This window comes from Mustela lutreola, chromosome 3 (genome assembly GCF_030435805.1).
Source record: "Mustela lutreola isolate mMusLut2 chromosome 3, mMusLut2.pri, whole genome shotgun sequence".
NCBI classification, from domain to species: domain Eukaryota; kingdom Metazoa; phylum Chordata; class Mammalia; order Carnivora; family Mustelidae; genus Mustela; species Mustela lutreola.
In genome coordinates this window covers 137,266,427-137,286,959 of record NC_081292.1, presented here as the reverse complement: position 1 = coordinate 137,286,959, position 20,533 = coordinate 137,266,427, and the positions used below count along the sequence as shown (strand labels likewise).

At 36.8% G+C, this 20,533-nt stretch overlaps 1 protein-coding gene across 3 annotated transcripts in view; it reads right to left on the bottom strand.

The window, feature by feature from the left end:
• Positions 1 to 20,533, bottom strand: part of TTN (titin) — a 282,606-nt gene that overhangs the window by 147,782 nt on the left and 114,291 nt on the right. For all 3 annotated transcript variants that reach the window (XM_059166916.1, XM_059166913.1, XM_059166914.1), the window contains 29 exons: positions 20,338 to 20,397; positions 19,954 to 20,037; positions 18,261 to 18,326; positions 16,856 to 16,903; positions 15,544 to 15,948; positions 15,052 to 15,111; positions 14,555 to 14,632; positions 14,314 to 14,388; positions 13,619 to 13,705; positions 13,303 to 13,383; positions 12,263 to 12,346; positions 11,789 to 11,872; positions 9,413 to 9,496; positions 9,108 to 9,188; positions 8,884 to 8,964; positions 8,638 to 8,715; positions 8,256 to 8,357; positions 7,515 to 7,616; positions 5,608 to 5,688; positions 5,337 to 5,414; positions 5,029 to 5,106; positions 4,787 to 4,870; positions 4,451 to 4,534; positions 4,143 to 4,226; positions 3,320 to 3,400; positions 2,813 to 3,028; positions 1,201 to 1,278; positions 908 to 982; positions 600 to 692 (listed from right to left, as the gene is read on the bottom strand). In XM_059166916.1, the coding sequence (XP_059022899.1) occupies positions 600 to 692; positions 908 to 982; positions 1,201 to 1,278; positions 2,813 to 3,028; positions 3,320 to 3,400; positions 4,143 to 4,226; positions 4,451 to 4,534; positions 4,787 to 4,870; positions 5,029 to 5,106; positions 5,337 to 5,414; positions 5,608 to 5,688; positions 7,515 to 7,616; positions 8,256 to 8,357; positions 8,638 to 8,715; positions 8,884 to 8,964; positions 9,108 to 9,188; positions 9,413 to 9,496; positions 11,789 to 11,872; positions 12,263 to 12,346; positions 13,303 to 13,383; positions 13,619 to 13,705; positions 14,314 to 14,388; positions 14,555 to 14,632; positions 15,052 to 15,111; positions 15,544 to 15,948; positions 16,856 to 16,903; positions 18,261 to 18,326; positions 19,954 to 20,037; positions 20,338 to 20,397 (2,772 nt within the window). The remainder of the gene's footprint in view (positions 1 to 599; positions 693 to 907; positions 983 to 1,200; positions 1,279 to 2,812; positions 3,029 to 3,319; positions 3,401 to 4,142; positions 4,227 to 4,450; positions 4,535 to 4,786; positions 4,871 to 5,028; positions 5,107 to 5,336; positions 5,415 to 5,607; positions 5,689 to 7,514; positions 7,617 to 8,255; positions 8,358 to 8,637; positions 8,716 to 8,883; positions 8,965 to 9,107; positions 9,189 to 9,412; positions 9,497 to 11,788; positions 11,873 to 12,262; positions 12,347 to 13,302; positions 13,384 to 13,618; positions 13,706 to 14,313; positions 14,389 to 14,554; positions 14,633 to 15,051; positions 15,112 to 15,543; positions 15,949 to 16,855; positions 16,904 to 18,260; positions 18,327 to 19,953; positions 20,038 to 20,337; positions 20,398 to 20,533) is intronic.

The following is a 20,533-nucleotide window of genomic DNA, read 5'->3' as shown; positions in this document are numbered from 1 at the left end:
TTCCCTGAAAATGATTCTTAATCTCACCGGGATAAATATATGCAGATATATACAAATAAGTTTGAAGTAACAGAACCCAAACGTGAAATGATGTTTATGTATCTCTACTTGCAGGAAATATCCTTTACTGAAAGCTAAATTTCCTTCTGAATAAGTATACTTTCTGAAAGGGCAGAGAAGTTACTTCATAGTTAGAAAAAAAATGACAAGGGCTTTTTTTTTTTTTTTTGTAACCTTCAAAATAACTTCAGAATGCATAAACAGTTGTTGAACTGGGGTCAACATTGTTATATCATTACATGAATTTAGATAAGTCAGGAATGTACCAAATGGTCACCAGTTTTAAATCCAAGCATTCTATTTTATCTATATTGTAGCCACAGCTGTTGTGTAATAGGCTCTGGATATATTTCAAAAATAACTTTTTCTTTTGAAGGTAGCATTACCTTCTTATCCTATGTTGACAGATTTTTATGCCCAACAAATCCTAATGACTAACTTCAAAGACATATGTAACAACGAAACAAAGCAAACATAGCTACATTAATTTTAAAAGAGGTATTGTAAAAGACCACGATTTTGGAAGGAAATGATTATACCTTTAGCAACTGGCTCAGCCACCTGCTCTTTTTCACGTTTGGTAATTGAAATGTGTATTTTTTCCTCAACAAGTTTCTTTGCTTCTTCAGGCACTTTAAAGATATTAATTATTGAAGAGCATTAAAACCAATCACACAAATACCATACACATAAAAATATACACAGAAAAAAACTCCCCATGAAATATAAGAATCAGGACCACAATACATTCAGGAAAAACAAAAAACAGCAGACAAGATAGAAAGACATGTTATAGAACATGAGTAATAAAGATGTTTCTCTTTTTAGTTATCACTCTGCAATGTACCTTTGGGTGGTGGAGGTTTGAGTTTCTTGGTAATGGGCACTGGGACTTTTTCTTCAGGGACTACTTTCTTCAGCACTTTAAAATATCAAGATTAACAGATTTTAAAAACCTGAGCCAGATGTCTCAAGAGTAATAAGAACAAAAAGTTAAGAAATACAACACAAAAAGTTAAGAAATACAACACAACATCCCAAACACACAATTTGTGCGCTGCCACTTCAACATGTGTTTATAGTATGACAGACATGTAGGGACACGGGTCTCTCAGACTCATAATGTCTTGCTCACTCTACCTTTAGTTGGTGGGGCCTTTGGCTTTGTGGGAACTGGTTCTTCTTGGACAGGCTTTACTGGGAGAGGCTTCTTGGGTTCTTTAAAAAGAGGTATATAATGTCAGACTTTAGAACATAATAACAAATTCTATTTCTTTATTTATCTTTTATTTACATTGTAGCCATAGCCTCTAGAGATGAGTGAGAATCACAGTTCCAAGTAGAATAAGGTCTAAAAGCCCTAAACAAGCTGACAGTACCCTTTCCTGCTGCCTTTTTGCTTCAGTTAGGTCATTGTAATTCTCTACTCCATATTAACAGTCTCATTTCACTTTGGGTAGAAAAAATCATGGTTAAAACTTCTTTCTATATAATATTGAGTTTTATTTATATATTTATTATGTTCAATTACCCAACCTATAGTATATCATTAGGGTTTTTTTTTGGCGGGGGGATGTCTTCCTTTCTTTATATGTTGTATTTATTTTTTTAAAGATTTTTATTTATTTATTTGACAGAGAGATAGAGAGCAAGCACAAGTAGGCAGAGCAGCAGGCAGAGGGAGAGGGAGAGCAGGCTCTCCACTGAGTAGAAAGCCCGACACAGGGCTCAATCCCAGGACCCTGGGATCATGACATGAGCCAAAGGCAGATGCTTAACTGACTGAGCCACCCAGGCACCCCATTTTATTTATTTTTTTATTACTGTGTTCAATTGGCCAGTATATTTAGTTTCTGATGTGCTTTCAATGATTCATTATTGTGTATAACACCCAGTGCTCCATGCAATACATGCCCTCCTTAATACCCATCGCCTGGTTATCTCATCCCCCAACCCCCTCCCCTCTGAAAGCCTCAGTTTGTTTCCTGGAGTCCAGAGTCTCTCATGATTTGTCTCCCTCTCTGATTTCTTCCCATTTAGTTTTCCCTCCCTTACCCTATGGCCCTCTGTGTTATTCCTTGTATGTAATATTGGTTTTTAATGCTACCTATAAAATCACATAGAATGTCCTCAAAGTGAAGCTATGAAATGTCAGAAACTGGCTAAGTGAAATAACATTGCTTAATTTCAAAATTCCAGTAGGAACTTATTGACTAAATAAAGGAATCATGTGGAGCCAAATTGTACACCTACAAATTTGATTATCATTAGACAGAACACAACTGCTCAGGTTAGCCTTCATGTTTGTCTTTACTTTGGAAGCAGTCTTTGTCAGGTTTTCAAGATGGGAACCCAGAGAGAGTGTATTTTTCTATCATGCTTGATAATAACAAACTTTAGAATAAGAGACATTCAGACATTCCATGTATTGGAATGATTACAGGCACTTGCAGAGAAACTCGTCACCCTTTTGAGAAAGAAGAGCAAACTCTGGGAAGTTTGCTATTTTGTGTCTGAGCAAAAATGAGGGAGGAAATAGATAATTCCCAAAGTCTAACAGTAAGTCTAATGATAACCTTAAGATTTATAGAGGGTTGTTTTTTTTCTAGAAGTTATATAAGAAAAAAAATTCTGAATTTGTCAAATGAAATAAAGCTCTTTGCAAATTTCTTTGGGCACCCAAATGTTTGTCCTGCTCTAATGGAATCTGCGTGTATTTAAGGTGATGTCCGGTTTGCAGTCTTGCCCATACCTGTGACATACTCCTCACGCTCTTTATACTCTTCATAATGCTCAAACTCGCGTTCCTCATATTCTTCATATTGGTCATACTCTTCTGTTGGTTCATACTCCTCAAATTCTTTATAATCATACTCCTCATACTCGTCATACTCCTCTTCCCGTTCTACTGAAACGATTTCTTCTTCCCGGGTATAAGACCATTCCTTCTCTTCAGTTACGGTTACTTCTAGAATAATATTGAAAACAGGCAGCTTTTTACTTGAAGCTCATTTAGGGGTGATGGTGACCATGAATGTTGATTTCATTCTTATGTGATGGATTCATGCACTGGTTATGGGAGAACCTGAATGTCTTTTCCCAGTCAAGGTAGGACAGAGCGTACATTTGCTATTTATGATTTCAAATGTTATATTTCCTGCCTTTAGTCAAAAATAAGCCAATAAATGGTGGGAAGTAGCAGGCAAAGGGCTATGCAGTTTCATGCTTCAGTGTAATACTTGGTGAAAGCAGAACATACCTTTCACGGGAGGAGCTTCTCTTTTTGGAACTTCAATGGATACCTTTTCTTCTTTAACAGCTCTTTTTCTGAATTCAGTGACTTTAAAAAGAGTAATTATTAAAAGTGAATTATGAGATCTTGAATATATACATGTTAAGAGATACTGTGTACGAACAATCCACAGACAAAGACAACCATCACCATGCTCATCATTCACACTTCTCATTTACATGGCAAGAAAAAGCAACAGACTTGGAAATAAACACTGTCTAACATACAGAAGAATACTTTTTTCTAACCTGTTTAAGGCTTCAAAGATATTGAATAAGTTTTTAGGAAGATCAAGTAGTATTTATAAGAGAGTTCAAAAAGACAATGAGACAGTAGCAACAGAGACTATCAAACAAGCCTTGGACAGAAACTTTAGTCCCATAAACAGTGTCTTCATCTGAATTCTCAAGTAGTGTCAAGAAACTCCACTGGCACAATGTAGAAAACTCAGAATTAAAAAAAAATTTAATTTTATCAAAGATTGCCACACAAAACAATCCTTTGGGCAGATGAGTTTAGTATACAGATAATAACATATTAGAAAACAAGTACATTTTAAGGGAAAGTACACATTTGGGGGAGCTTCACAATTTTGTGGAAAAGAAGAAAGAGTACTTTCTGGTATCTGAAATGTTGAGCTTTGGATTGATATGATATTGCACATGCATATGACTTATTTTAAGTCATTTAAATTTAAGTTATTTAAATTATTTTCTCCAAGGATTCCAATTCCACTAGACTAGTTTCAATACCTACACGCTCATTTTGATTTTTGAAAAAGTTAGTATACCTCTTGTTGGTGGTTCCTCCTCTCTCTTAGGTCTGAGTTTTGGAATTTTTTCTTCTGGAACAGCTCTCTTGGGTTCCTCGGGCACTTTAAAGATAGATTTCACTTTAAGGATTTACCCCTCACTCAGACCACAAAAGGCAGTTTTCTAATAGTAACCCAAACATAAAGGACTTGACATTTTCATTATTTAAAACATAAAAAAAAACAACCTATAACAACGACAACAACAACAAACACCCATAATGAGTGCATTTGGTAAAGAGAAGAGGGTAAGTATAATAGTCTGTGTATTGAAAGGTCACATGTACCTCTTGCTCTTGGAGGCTCCTCTTTTTTAGTTACAGCAACGTGTACTTTTTCTTCTTGGGTAATTTGCATGTGCCTCTCAGTCACTTGAAAGATAATTTTAGGATTAGGGAGTTAAGTTATTTTAAGTGTATTTGCGGGGGAGTGGTAATTGGCCAGAAAGGACTGTGATTTCAGACTACAGCAATTCACAAAATATACACAAATAAACTTCACAACAAGTAATACTCCACCCATAGATAAGGCAGTAATACAACAAAGGTGTGACCCAAGGACGGCAGTGAGAGGATGAAAGACAAGACCTGTTCCTGGTTTTTGTGAGGGAGGATTTCATTTACCTTTGGTGGGAGGAGGTTCTTCTTTCTTAGCCACTTTTAGAGCAACCCTTTTTTCTGGAACTGGCTTCTTTGGCTCTTCTGGCACTTAAAAGATATCAAGCAACACGGTCAAGCATACAAGATGAAAAGACATTAAACACAGAGACTATTTTATTGTTAAAGTTTTGAAAATTTGAAGAATGGACCACTTTAAGATGGAAAAAGACGGACATTGTTCAAGAATAAAGCAAAGCCCAGGATACCTGGTGGCACCTTTTCCTTTTTGGGAACTGCAGCAGGGACTTTCTTTTCTGGCACAGGTTTCTTAGGTGCTTCAGGAACTTTAGAAAGATTAAGTTGAAGAGTATTAGTTTGCATTACAGAAAAAGTGACATTTGGGGGCTTAGAATTCACCTTTTGAAAAGATCATACGTACACACAAACATTAATGACTGTTCAGCAAAAATATCTATACATCAGGGCTAACAAAACTCAGGCAGCACGCAAATGGAACGCACTGATACAGCCACTGAGACAAAGGGTACTGTGTTTCTTTGAGGGAGGACTGTACCTTTAGCTGGTGGGGGTGCCTCTACTTTAGCAGGAATTTTCGGTTTCAGTACCATCTTCTTCTCATGCTTCTCAACCACTTGAAAAGAAGATAAAACACGCGTGTAGAAATGCCCAGATTTCTTTTCCATAAAAATATAAGCAGTCTGTTTATTTAGCCACGATAGTTATCAAGATAGGCAATACAAGTAATAGACTGACTGTAAGAGAAGATAAATAATGGGACGAGCCAAACACAAATAGGGCTAAAATTAATTCAAGGGTTGATATACCTTCTGCCGGTTCGGCTTCCACTCTCTTAGAGATAAAGTGCATCTTTTCTTCCACAACGTATTCTTCTGGTTCTTCCATCACTTTAAAGACATCAGTTTTAAAGAAAAGTTGTAGTGTTTTTCATGTTTAATTTCAGAGGTGATTTGTAACTTCAAAGAGTAATTACAATAATAAAAAGTTTAACACTTGCCAAATCCCCGACTGTTCCCATTTAAAACCTCCCAAAAGTGCATTTTAATTGAAGTGTATGCCTTAATAAAGAAATAAGTTTCAGTAATTTAATTTTCAAGTGTATCATAAAGATAGTAATGCTTGTATTCACAGGAAGAAGAGGACAAGTCCTAGTGGCTCAATTAATAAGCATTTGAAGATAAGTTTCAAAAATAACAGAGCACTCTAGATTTGAAGGCTTCGGGGCAGGAACATACACTTGAGGAAAAATAATGGATGATAAAAAGGAAAAGACCTGTATTACATGTGAAAAACCTACTGAGGACTTGGAAATAAGCTTTTTTTTTTCTCCCTAGTTTTGTGGGGGCAAGTACAGTAGAAAAGGCAGGTGTCTTCATATGGGTTTTGAGCCTATATGTATAAAGTTAACTATAGAATAGGAAGATCTAGTTGTAGACATATCTCTTTATACTAAACTTAACAGGCTACCCACTTTTCCCCTAGATCAAGATTTAATGAAAACAAAGAATATTATAGAAGGTCTCTCTTTTCAGCTATAAGACTGAAAGAGATTTATAGTAGATACTGTTAAAAATTGAAATCAGATTTATGCAATGGGAACTTTCCCTGTGTATATGTTATGTTTGGTTTCCCAATCATATCTAGAAGGGATGGGGCCCTTTTTGATCTATCAGATTCCTGACTTATGCTCAACACCTTGGCCCTTCCCAGGAAGAACAACAGAACCAGTGGGCCTTCTCTTGGAGTCGCGTCCCATCCTGCTCTGTTCCAAGCCATTTCATTAAGAGAGCACATCAGAATTTCACAAGGAATTTTCTTCTATGTGGAGAAGTGGGGCACCTTTTATTAGTCAGAAATGCACTCAAGGGCATCTCCATATAGAATTCTATTCTTTTTTTTTTTTTTTTTTTTTTTAAGGAAGAGAGTTAATTTGTTATAGAACGTACTGATTTTTCTTTGAAGCAAAGCTACATTAGAACTTTCTTAGAAAAGTTCTTTCAGATAAATAGCTTTAGTCAGAGTGCTGGACTTGAGGGGTAAACCTAATGGTATCTTAATTCATTGCAAAGGACTGAAATAAAGTTCATTGTTCAATCCTTAAGAAACTGCAGAGAACTAGCATTATAGGTTATAGGTATAGGAATGTCTAAACAACAAACAAATTCAATCAAAGATATTACATAATTGTTTTTCCATACATGAAATAGAAGAAAGACCTATGTGTTCAGTGCTTCACTCTCAAATGGCCTTGACTTCTGGAATGTAATAAGGTAGTACAATTTCTTCTTCATTTAAAAACTGTGAGCCAGGACGCATTAGTGAGTTGTGCTGTAAAAACTACTTTCTCTTACCCATGTTTTAGACATTAGACTACCAGGTGATGTTCATGCTGCTCACCATGCTAAAACCAAGTGCTGTCCACTAAAAGGATAAATGTAGATGGAAACACCTGCGCCATTAATTACATGTAAACATAAGGCCTCCCCCCCACTCCCTCCCTCATAGCAAGTAAGAGATGATAGACAAATAATACATTGGATTTTTACTCTAAGTAATGTTCCTGAATCTTGTGTTTTGATCAAAAGATACATCTAACGAGGCTCTTGGATAGTCACTGAACTTGCGTCCACTTTCATTAATCTGATAAACAATCTGTGCAAGAAAACAGCTCATCAAGACTCCAGATCATCTCTAGCTCATTGGCATTGTTTACCTTCATATTCTGTAACCTCCACTTCCTCTTCCTCTCTTTCCTCTTCTCTATAAACCGAAACGGACACTCTTTCCTCTTCTTCTGAATAACTCCACTCCTCCTCTGTGGATATTTCAAAAAATACTATTTAATTTAAATTCAGGCCCCTGGAAACACTGGTAATAGCCATGTGTTCCCTACAGCTGGATAGTGGTTCTTATTACTGCTGAATAGGACTTCCTCATCACATGGAAGAGAAAGCTGATTTAAGATCAAGATAAGGGAACTGTGGGACGCCTGGGTGGCTCAGTTGGTTAAGCAGCTGCCTTCGGCTCAGGTCATGATCCCAGGGTCCTGGGATCGAGTCCCATATCAGGCTCCTTGCTCGGCAGAGAGCCTGCTTCTCCCTCTGCTTCTGCCTGCCTCTCTGTCTGCCTGTGCTCGCTCGCTCTCTCTCCCTCTGTCTCTGACAAATAAATAAAATCTTTAAAAAAAAAAAAAAAGATAAGGGAACTGTACAGCCCAAGACTGAGAAGAATATTCAGATCATGTCCAAATGTGGCCATGTTGACAATGATCACATTTTCAGCATCCTGTTCACTGTCTTGAAATGATTTAAGACAATTGCAGACACAAAAGACTCAGTCTCAGAAGGCTATGGCCAGTAGACATTGATCAAGACAACTTACAAGGTAAACAGTCACATCTGGAAAGAAAGACTTCAAGGAAACATGCACAACCATTTCTTCCCTGATTATATACCTTCGTGTCGCATGACTTCCACTGTTTGAGGAACTGCAACAGATAGTCTTTCTTCGGCAGCGAATCTTTTTTCTTCTACCACAGTTTTCTTAGAAACTTCAGCTTTAAAAAAGCATTAAGTTGAAGTGTAAAAGATCAAGAATCTTAAAAATCCTATTTTCCTAAGAGTTTGGGGAAGAAATGTACGGTACGCCACTCTCACTAACAAAATGGGAAAACGAGTCACACAACAAACATCACGAGGATACACACACACACACACACACACACACACGCACATAACCTATCAGAAGAGAGATGGAGGGTCACACAAGAAGACACTGGATAGAACAAGAATTCATAGGCAACAAGATTTTTGTCAGACGTCTGAGACAAATCCTACCTCGGGGAGGAGGAGCTTTCTTAGCGACAGGAACTGGTACAGAAACTTTCTCTTCAGGGACAGGTTTCTTTCGTAGAACTGGCATTTAGAAACATGGACTTTTAGAACTTCAGAGTTATCTTACTGAAGCCCAACCCCAAACACAGATATACACCCACAATGTATTCATATCACAAAGCCAACAAAACCACCATTTGCCTTCTTACATGATATCATATAAAGATGGTTCTTGGAAAGAGACAATACCTTTTGGTGGTGGAGCTTCTTCCTCTTTTTGAGGAACAGGTCTTCTTTCTTCAGGAACTTTCTTCTTTGGTATTTCTGGCACTTAAAGATAGCATTTGATTTTAAGATTCTCAGAAAGGCAAAATAAAAGAGCAACACAGAATCGGCATGCCCATTAAAGAAGGCATGCAATTAAAGAAGCTTGAAGGAAAGACAAGGTTATTTATGAAGATGGAATTAAGTACCTGCTGGTGGTGGAGATTCCTCTCTTTGAGTAACAATCGTTATTTTTTCCTCTGTGACAACCCTCTTCTGTACTTCAGGAACTTGAAAAGACATTAATTTTTAGAAATGACTGTATTTTCCAAAGTAGCTAATTTACAGCTATTTTTTAAGAAAGCAGGCAGGTGGACAGAAACTTTCATTGAATTATTACTCTTGCCATAAAACACTCGTTTTCAATTAAACTAACTCAACAGATAGTTAAACACAAAAATGTTTTGTACTCAAGATATAAAAATAGGGTTCTTTAGCAAGCAAGGCACTATACCTTTAGCTGGTGGTGCTTCCTTTTTCTTTGCAACAGGAACAGGTATCTTTTCTTCAGGAACAGGTTTCTTTGGCACTTCTGGAACTTAAAGTTTTTAAAACAGAACATTAGTTCAACATATACCACTTTTATGAATGGATGTAGGCACATACACCAATCTTTAGTAGTTCATTAATGCCATAGAGTTTCTATGCATTGACAAAATAATGCAGAAAATTAAACTATGATGTTAAAAAGGTCACAATGTAATAAATGTCACGAGTAATGTTATAGAGACATTTAGGAAATTAAAAATGAGTCATATAAACAAAAATATATGTATAAAATTCATTTGTTATATATTGGTATGCTTTTGATAAATTAGTCAGTGACTACACAAACGATATAGATTGTAGATATAGAATGTAGCAAAGTCTTGTTAGGCTTTTTATCAAGAAACGGAATCCATAATAAAAATGGATTTAATTTATCTAGGACTATCTTAGACTAAGACATAGTTAGAATATTTGTATCTCTAGGATACCATTTTGTTCCATTTCTCTTCTGATTTTGTTTGGTTTTGGTGCAACTATAGTTTATTTGCAACTCAGGAAACTCTCATGATAGAGTAGGCTTCTCAATCTGATAGCCATGTGTCAGTGACTTTTGGGGAGTTCTGTATATGACATTTTGTGAATATACACATATATGTTTTTCTCTAAGAGACTCCATAGTTTTCAACAGGATCTCTGACCCCAAAAGGTTTACAATTACTTAGTTTCTCCATTCTAAGTGTTAATGATGTGGAATTTTTAAACTGGCAGATGCATTTTAAAAGCATGCATTGCTGGCAATAATTGTTTCCATTTTAAATAAGATAGTTTTTGTGAACTCCTTCACCTCTATGCTTGCATTTGTAATACTCTAATGTAATTATACAGACATATACATTTGCGTCTGCACTTATTATTTATACATGGGTGTTTATACATATATATTTTTTACTATGCATATTTATTTTTATTGGTAGGTGAGACATGCCTCTGTATCTCCCTCAGCAGTGATCAAGGGCTTTGGTATTAGTACTGCTTTTAATAATATGACCTTTTAATCTATATGATACCATTTTGTTCCATTATTTTCACATAACCATATTTTAATGACTAGATAATCAGAAATCATATTTTGATGACTAGATAATCAGGAATCATTTTTTTTAAAGTAAGACCCAGAATTCTGAAAGTCAAGAATTTTTTTTTTTTTTTTTTTTTATTTTTTTTTTTAAAGATTTTATTTATTTATTTGACAGAGAGAAATCACAAGTAGACAGAGAGGCAGGCGGAGAGAGAGAGAGGGAAGCAGGCTCCCTGCTGAGCAGAGAGCCCGATGCGGGACTCGATCCCAGCACTCTGAGATCATGACCTGAGCCGAAGGCAGCGGCCCAACCCACTGAGCCACCCAGGCGCCCCTGAAAGTCAAGAATTTGAGAAAGAGAGAAACAGATTTGTTTTGGGAAGAAAATGGAAAATGGGAAGTCAGGCACAATGGGAACACTATTTAAAATGTGTGATTTCAGTAAGCCTGGTTTTTCTAAATCGGATGATACTGAATTCTTACTGAATCTCTCTGTATCAGACCAGATGTATGCAGTTTGTAGCCTCGCCACATCCATAAAATAGTGTCTCTAACATCACCAACCCCCTACCCACAAAAAAGAACAAACCAAATTCAAAAACCAAAATAAAGGAATTAGCACACTAAATCCAAACGTATGCATATGAAAGGTCCCCTGACTAGTTAATCAGAGAACTGCAACACTTATGGTAAATATTGACATTCAGTTAATGTCAGGAAACCTGGTCAAAGTAAATGTCAAAAATCAATGTTTCCAACTAGTCTAGACTTGCTGCTCTTGACTTTTCAGAAGAGTGGAGTTACCAGAAGCATTATATACATCTTTATCTCATTAACATTCAGTTCTGTCAGACACTTTCCAGTTGTGACTCTGTAACTCATCATAACTCACGGAGGTGTTTTTTATTAAGAAAAATCTCAAAGATGAGGGGTAAAAGAGTCTTTCTAGAAAGATGCCTGTAGAAAATGAGTTTCACAAAGATTTCTTCTTTTTCTATCAGAGGAAAGATAGTAAAAATTTAATATAGCATTTTGACATAGTTGCTTCTTTTAAGAACACTTTCTGGTGGTGTCTTTGAAATTGCTCAGTGTCATAAATAATGTATGTCAAGAGTAAAACCTTGGAAGGTAACCAACAAATGAAAACACCAGGGGCATCTAAAAGACAGAACAGTAAGATAGCATAGTACACTACGAAGACCATATAAAGCAGAACACTGGCATTTGAGGCAAAGGGCTGCCCCCTGATCAGTTCTGGTGTACCTTTTGGGGGAGCGGCAGGTTCCTTTTTGGGTACAGGAACAGGTTTTTTCTCCTCAGGCACAGGTTTCTTGGGAACTTCAGGAACTTTAAAGATAACATTGTGGAAACAATGTTGAGAGTTCTAGTGTCCTTCTGAGACATTAAGATTACACTAAAGCATCAATCCTCAGTAAGAGCGTAAGAATTTAGGAAGTCATTAAACATGCTCTACTTGTGGCAGACGTGTATGCAAAAAAATCGATACCACAGAGACACTACATACATTTCATGAAACAAACCCTCAGTTATTATGGTCTTGTACTTGTACATCATTAGCTTTGGTACTTGTACAACACAGTAAAGCTAATGAGATCAACATACAGAGAAAACACCACAAATCATTTACAGATGCTATTTCGTTCATACACAGATCCCACAGAAAAAGATACAAAAAGACAGACACCAACAACTTTTTTTTCAAAAATATTATTCTACCTTTGGCTGGTGGAGGCTCCACCTTTTTAGGAATGGGAACAGCAACTTCTTCTTCTGGGACTCGTTTCTTAGGTGGCTCGGGGACTTTAAAAAAAAATGCCATTTTTGAGAAATTGTGTGGTTTTACAAAATAAGGCAGGACAGAATTAAAATAAAGATAATTTTATGCCAGGTGAATGCAAGAAAACTCCACGTTAGAAGCAAGAGGCAAGGGAAGCAGAGGAAAGACTAATTAGAAAAAGTTGTGGTTGTTATTGACCTTCGACTGCAGGAGCCTTCACTTGGCCAGGAACAGCTAGAAGTTGCCCTTCCTCAGAGGCGCCAGTGCCTGAGGTGCCGGTTTTAGAAACTTCACATTTATAAAGCAAGTGCATTCTAACAATTGCATTACATTATCTTAAATATTTTTGGTATCCTAAATGTTTAACAGTTTGGGTGGGGCATGTGGGGGAGGATGAGCTCTCATTCGTAGCAACTGCCAGTTTTCACTTTCTGGGGCGGTATAAATACTCCCACCCCGGCTAACAAGGGAGACATCAGGGTTGCGGAGGTGGGAAGGACGCATGGCAGCCCACCGCAATCTAGCACTTTGACCGCCTTGCCCCAGTCGATGTGAACAACAGAGAGAATAACAACACGCTGTACAAGTGGAAGTGAGCCGTCAAAACAGCTTAGCATAGATTTCAATATAATTTGTTTAATTCTGAGTTTACAGAGCTCAACTTTGAATCGTGGAGGTGGTGAACACTCAGTAGCAAAATTTCTACAAATTCAACCATCAGCTCTGGTGAGCTGGCACAAACTAGCTCCAGGATATCAAATTTCTACTCCCAAGTAGGTGGTCACCAGATTGTAAGGTCCCTGGAGCAGGGGCCAGAGCCTCCAATCATTGTCATCCCGCCTTCCCCAGAATGTCCCCTATACCTAGTGGCTGTAGGTCTGCTGACTGTGTGACCAAGGCCATTCCGTAGCATTAACATACTCAGAGGCTTACGATGGAACCTTTAAAAGATTTTAAATTTAGAAGGAATCACTGATACCTTTAGGTGGAGGCTCAATCTTTTTGGAAACAGCAACATGAATTTTCTCTTCAGTAACAGTTTTCTTCTGTACCTCGGGGACTTTAAAAAATGTACATCTGAATTACTGGTATGCCATATTAAGGGTGGCAATTATAGTTCTCAAAGAATATTGAAATACAAACTAAAACAGAGACAAGTGTGCAATGAAAAGATGACAGAGAGCTACAAGGAGACAGAAACGCCTACATAATCACAAATTAGGTCTGAAAAAGGGGGATCAAAATTCATCTAAAGCCCCTCCATTTGAGCCCCCAAATTCAAATGTGCCTTATACCTGTGACTGACATCTCCTCCTCTGTGTGAGAAGCAAAGAACATCTTTTCTTCTGAAATAACCATCTTCTTTGTATGCACAGCTGGTACTTTAAAGAGAGTATTTCACATTTAGTATTTCTTTTTCTAGGACAAGGTACCTGATCAAATACGTACATGTAAATTTGTACATTACATGTAACAAACATTACATGTAAGTCTTTAGACACAGAATGAGTGGGTTAATATGAGTAGCCTCAGAAATAAATTTAGTATTGACAAGAATACAAACCATGTTCTGATATATAGGGACAAATGACCCATGCAGCTTTATCAAAGATTATTAAATGGGAATCAAATAGACACAACTTCTTCACACGTAATGTGGTCCTTTTCCAAATCCACTAGGGTTTACTCATGTAAACAAGAGGATAGGGAATATTATATGCAATGGAATGCCTTGCATAGTAAAGTTAGAAGACTATTTATTAAACAAAATCTTCCTTTAATTAGAAAAATGCAATTCTAAAGCAGAATCAGAAACAAGGGGAATGTTATTATTTCCTTAAATTATACATATGTACAACTCAACATAAGATATATACTGTAGAAGAATGTATTTTGGTAGTTTCAGATTTGTGAACTGTTTAAATATGTACACATATAGACATAAATGAAAATGTTTAAAACTTGTAGCTGGAAAGACAAAGATGTATACCTTTCACTTCAATAACTTCTTCCTGCACTGGAATCCGAGGTTTTTGTGGAACAATCTTCTTTGAAACTTCGGGTACTTAAAAAATATGTACAAATATATTTGTATTGTGAAGAATATTGCTTTGCACAAAATTTAAAAATATCTCAGTTTAGATGATTACATAAATAACTAACATGGGAATATACATCAGTAAACAGATGAAGTGTGTACATGGTATTAGAAATGTTTTAAATCATAATACCTTTGGTGACTTGAACTTTCTGTTCCTCCATTCTTCGAGAAGTCTTTTCAATTTTTTCAACTACTGGCTTCTTTACAACTGCAAGCATTTTAAAGAAATTGCAGTACTTTTAGAATTTCTACTGAAACTCTCTCTTTGTCCCTATGTATCTATGTATCTACTTATGTTTATATAGAAATATATATGTCTACATGCATATATACATATATAATTTTTAAGAAAGAAATGAGTCTGGTACTCTGAAATTTAAGTACACATTTCTGTACTTGAAATATTTTGAAATAAAAAAGTATGTATCATAACCATCTTTTTATCATCCTTTTAATTTTTGCATTAAGTACATTATATATTCTTAGGAAGAAAATTCATTGAGGCAATAAAGCTTAGAGAAGAAGTTGTGCCTATTGGATTGGACTGGTGACTTATACATCTTTGCCAAACAAGCCATGATAATGATGTGGATGCTCTGATCTAGTTCAAGAATCCCAATTACATACCTTTTGGAGGCGGGGCTTTCTTTTCAGGCACTTTGGCTGGAATTTTTCTCTCGTGTGATTCTTTAGCAAAAACAGAGGAATAAAAAGGAATGCTTAAGTAACTTCTAGCTGACTGTATGAACTGCATAGGAAATAATATATATTTGCGGAAAGTATTGCGTTTGGGATCTTTATGGCTAATATGATCCCTGGCGCTGGATTTCGAAGCAGGATTGAGCAGAGATGCAGAGGGGTGAGGAAGTAAGCCCTGAACTCCTGCATTAGATGACAACCCTCGGGTTTTTGTGATATGGCAACATGATTCGACTTAACAATGTCAAAGCCTGAAAGTGACTGAAGAAATGCCAAGAGTAAGTTTCTAAAAATGTCTAACCTTGAAAGATCGAAATGGTCATTTCACTGTTTTCCTGTCTATTGCAGCTCAGGTTCATAGCCCTGAAAATATCACACACTGGGGAAAAGAGGAAAGAAGTGACTCCGGTTGATACACACCTTCGTAAACCTCCTTTTGCACTTGGATCACTTCTCTCTCTTGGTAAGTTTCCTCCCAGTCTTCCTCCCCTTCGTCATAACCTTCTTCCCTTTCATAGTATTCCTGGCCTTCCTCGAAGTCTTCTTCCCATTCCTCATGAACTTCCCTCCTTGCTTCTACCTTGGTCTCCTCATAGTCTTCGTCTGGTTCTTCATAGTAAGGTTCTTCATATGGCTCTGTGTACGGCTCCACTTCAAGTTCGTCGTAAGGTTCTTCCAGAGATTCGATGAAAAGTTTCTTCTCCTCGTAGACAGCACGCTTCTTCTCATACACAGCCTCTTGTTCTTTGTGAACCTCTTTCTTTCGGGTTATGGTCGTTATTTTTACTTCTTCAGCCTTGGAGGATACGTCAATAATTTCAGGAGCTGAAATAAACAAACAAATAAATAGATAATATTAGCATATTAATTACATTCATACTGTTACTTCAGAAACCAAATCTATGTTGTCAAACAGTATCAGTATCTCAGATCTCAGTCTGATGTTGATAACTTATTACATCTTCTGTCTACTGGTTCCGTTTACTTTTTTGTTGGCTATGGAACACAATAAAGACTGCAGAGAGGCACTCAATCTTCATTTGGGGATTTTTCCAGTGTGAACACAATGGTATTCAATAACTATCCAGTGGACACATCTTCCATTGTTCTATGGGAACTCCAGTTTAGAAAGCTCCTGGGGTCTTACAGGATTTCTTAACATTTGATCATTTAATGGAATTTACATGTAATGTTAACCTCTATTTAAGTTTCCAATTTCTCTTTCAGAAACATTTCTAATTTTAAAGCTACACTTTTTTTTTCATTTATTTATTTTCAGCATAACAGTATCATTATTTTTTTACCACACCCAGTGATAGTTGAATATGACTCGATCATCAGTTTAAAAAAAAATACTCAAAATTGTGTAACCAAGTCAATTTGTTGCTTTTATAATAACAACTTTTTAAAAAAAATCAATGCTAACATTGTTTACATGATCCTTAGCACCTATGTTAGCTGCAACTGAAGCAAGTGGACGATGCCTCCCTTTCCGCCCCTCACCCAGTGCTTTCTCTGTGTCCACAGCACTGAGGCTGCATAATCATCTGCCTGCACTTCCTTTCCAGGGACTAGAGCGATAGGACATAGTCATTTCTCATGCTAATTCTAATATGGCAGAGGAGATGCCTTAACTTTACAATCAGCTAGAAGCCTTTGAAAATAAGAATACAAAGCAGTGATGCACATCTCAGAGATAACAGAAAACATTTAACAATATCTTTTCATTTACCTTTTGCTGGAATCAAGGCAGTAGGAGGCGGGGGTTTCTTGTCAACCTCTGGGATTTTAAAAAATAGAATGTTTATTTTTAGATAATGCATGATTTAATGTTTACTAATCCCGTGCACCTTTGTCAGTCATTTGTACAATCTGTGACTATTGCTAACATACAAAATGCCTTTGTAATTTCCAGATTTATCTCACCAGCATTGCAATGGAATGCCATATTTACAATGGTGAAAAGCTGAACTTTGATTCTAGCTTAGGTTGATGTAAAACATTTTCAATTAACATGAAACATTACGAGACTATTCAGTAGTAAGTCTAATACTAACAAATAATGTTTGATTTTTTTCAATGGTTAACTGTAAAGCTGAGGAAATATCCATGCTTTACGATGCTCTCTTCTGCCATAGTGTTTCTGGGAGTGGTGTCTTATGCTCCTGGATCCTCCTCCTTTCAGGAAGGATCTGATATTAGTTAAGCATTTGAAACTATTTGCTTAAATTTAGTGATCTAATCTTCCTCTTAAAACTCGTCCAGGAGCACTTGGGTGGCTCAACTGATTAAGCGACTGCCTTTGGCTTGGGTCATGATCCCAGGGACCTGGGATTGAGTCCTACATTTGGCTCCCTGCTCAGTGGGGAGCCTGCTTCTTCCCCTCCTGCTCCCCTGCTTGTGCTCTCTCTCTCTCTGCCAAATAAATAAATAAATAAATAACATCTTAAAAACAACCAAAACCCTCTTCCAGGATATAGTTTAAAAAGGCGGGGGGGGCGCCTGCGTGGCTCAGTAGGTTAAGCTTCCGCCTTTGGCTCAGGTCACCATGTCAGGGTCCTGAGACCAAGCTCTGCCCTGGGCTCTCTGCTCAGTGGGGAGCCTGCTCCCCCACCTCGCTCTGCCTACTTGTGATCTCTCTGTCAAATAAATAAATAAAATCTTTAAAAAAAAAAAGGAAGTAATTGAACTAATCTTCCTTCACAAAGCATTTTGTTTTTCTGCAGGGACTGACAGCTCAGGTGAGCCAGGAAGGGTTCGGAGTTGGGTTGGAGCAGCTACTGGAAATGAGCACTGGTCCTTGGCTGTCTATCGGTAGGACCGGATCAAGAGCAGCTGTGGGACAGGCAGGCAGTGCCCTCCAGAGATAACAAGAACACTCTGGTGTTACCACAGTGTGCCATGGGCAGACATAGGCACAGGAGGATGGGGAGGGGAAAAAAAAAAGGGAAGAGTAGAAAGTTGACAAAGAGAAAGCAAGGGCTGAGTTCTAGAAGACAGTGAGAGTGAGTGAAGGCAGAGCCTCCATTTTGGCGATTCAAACTCTTACCTTCCTCCACCCTCCACTATTTGGGGTTTTAAACTGTTAACCTGGAGAAAAGCTGTAAGTCTCAATTTTCATTAATTAATGATAATACCTGTAGGTTCTTCTTTGGGCTTCACAACAATTTTTTTGGTATCTTTCTTCACAGCTTTTTTGGTCACTAAAAAATAAGATATCAGACATAAGCAAGTAAAATGCTTTCAGGAAACAAAGAAGTTTTATTGAAATACTTTATTTTTTCATATGTTTTGGTGGTAGTGACACTCTTGCCGCCTAACTGCAAGATACCTGTATCAGAAAGGTCTTGCGCTAGAATGCAGAACATGGTTTTTGGATGGAGACAGAACATGTGGGGTGATTCTACATCTTCACTGATTTTATGCCTGCCTACATTTTCAAAACACAAAGAACGTGAACCGAAGTGATACCATAAATAGAAAAGGTACATGTCTTCACTTTGTTTCGCTTAGATAAGAACACTTTAAATTTATCAGGATGAAGAATAGCAAGTGAATTAGTAAAATTAAAAAATTAGTAAAGTTAAAATCTATGATATTGTGGAAATCTTCTTTGTTGTTGCTGACATTATACCTTGGTCATAGCCCCTACTTATAACTTGAGTTATGGCTCTTAATATTCATGAATAAATAACACTGTTTTTAATCTTTAAAATATGATTTCATTTCCCAAGTTCCCCAGTGGGTAGTCAAACTTAGCCCTGTTGCTAGTAGTGCTCAAAGAATAAATCATTCATTAAGGTAAATTGTTATTCCTGACAAAAATTTAAGTAGAAATTTATGATTTTTGATTCTTGTTCCTCTCTGCTATTAAAAGTAGATAAAAAAGAAAAAAATAAAAGTAGATGAAATATATTTAAGTCTTCATATAAATTATAAAAATGATTTTATTTGTTATTGAGATGTGTTAGTCACAATACTGGAAGGTTTGTTTGTTTATTTTTCCCCACTGAATTTTCCCCGAGGCTGGCTGAACACCAGCTCAAGCTCTTGATACCAGAGGTAGCAGATATTGGGGTACTAGCATGCCGAACCCTGGAAGCCACTACAGAAAAATCTGACTATGGAAAAATCTGGCTTTGACATGCAGAATTTCCTCCTGAAGCAAGGAGAATTCTGACAGCAATTCTTAACTACCCAGAACTCTAGAAAGTCCCAGGCAGTCTGTTGATTGATTTAGTTGAGCAGCTTGGGGAACAAATAGTATAATCTGTCTATTGAAATATTTGAAAAGGGAAGTTGCTTGACATGCTCAAGAGCTGCTTATTAGTGAACTCATTCCTTAGATAAGGAAAAAAAATCAAATATATCAAAGAAACTCTAAATCACATTTTGGTAACAAAATAGAGAATTTTAAAAAGGTGTTAACCTTGTAATTGAGAAAAAGGACACTATAACTTGCAAATGACTATAAACTAGTATGGTTTATTTCCAGAAGCTTCTAAAAATTAATTCTATTATTTTATTGTTAAATATGTAGTTACATATAGCTAAAATATAAAATATGAAACATGAAAAAAAATTCACCATTAGTGTTTTAGTGATTACATCAAGATGAAATATCTTAATATTAAGCATTGCATTTGGTTTGTCTGATGATTTTCAGTGTTTTAATCACCTGTCTCACACATTTCATTAGAGCAAATAATTTTGAAAGGCAATTTAACCTGCTGGCCACAAGAGGGCCAACATGTTGCATTAGACAGCATGTTCTGGTCTGCAATAGTTGATTATATATATTTTGACATTTAGGTAGATAGCATAAAATACCTTCAATGCGTTTTGCTGGTGGCTTCTTTTCTTCAGGTGATGGTAGCAACAGAGGAATAGGAGGAACAACCATAGGAGGGATTTCTGAGGAAAAGAAATGCCATCATCATGGTTTGGTTTCTTATTTTGTATGAAGTATAATGAAAAGTCTTATGAGTTTCTTTCAGTAATCATAGGTGTTATAGTACCAATTCATCAATCAGCACAAATAAAAACAGCATATACCTTAATTGTTACTACTCTCTTGCTTTGATTTTTAATTACACAATGAAGACTATGACACACAAGGATGTGTTCTGGCTCTCTACTATGGTTTGGCCTCACTAATTTCCTAGTGGTACAGAACATTGTTGCTGCAAGCCCAGGTGTTGTGCTGGGTCTTACCTTCTGGAGGTACTGCTCTGATAGGCATGGTTGGAATTGGAACTCTGGAGTCAGGAATATCTGAAAAGGAACAATTGATGGTAAGAATGGAGGCAGTGAGACCACACATATTTATTAGTCAACTAAGATGTGCTTGTCAGGCATTTCCAACAGCAGAATCTAATACACAGACACAGAGATATTAGGATTCTTTTGC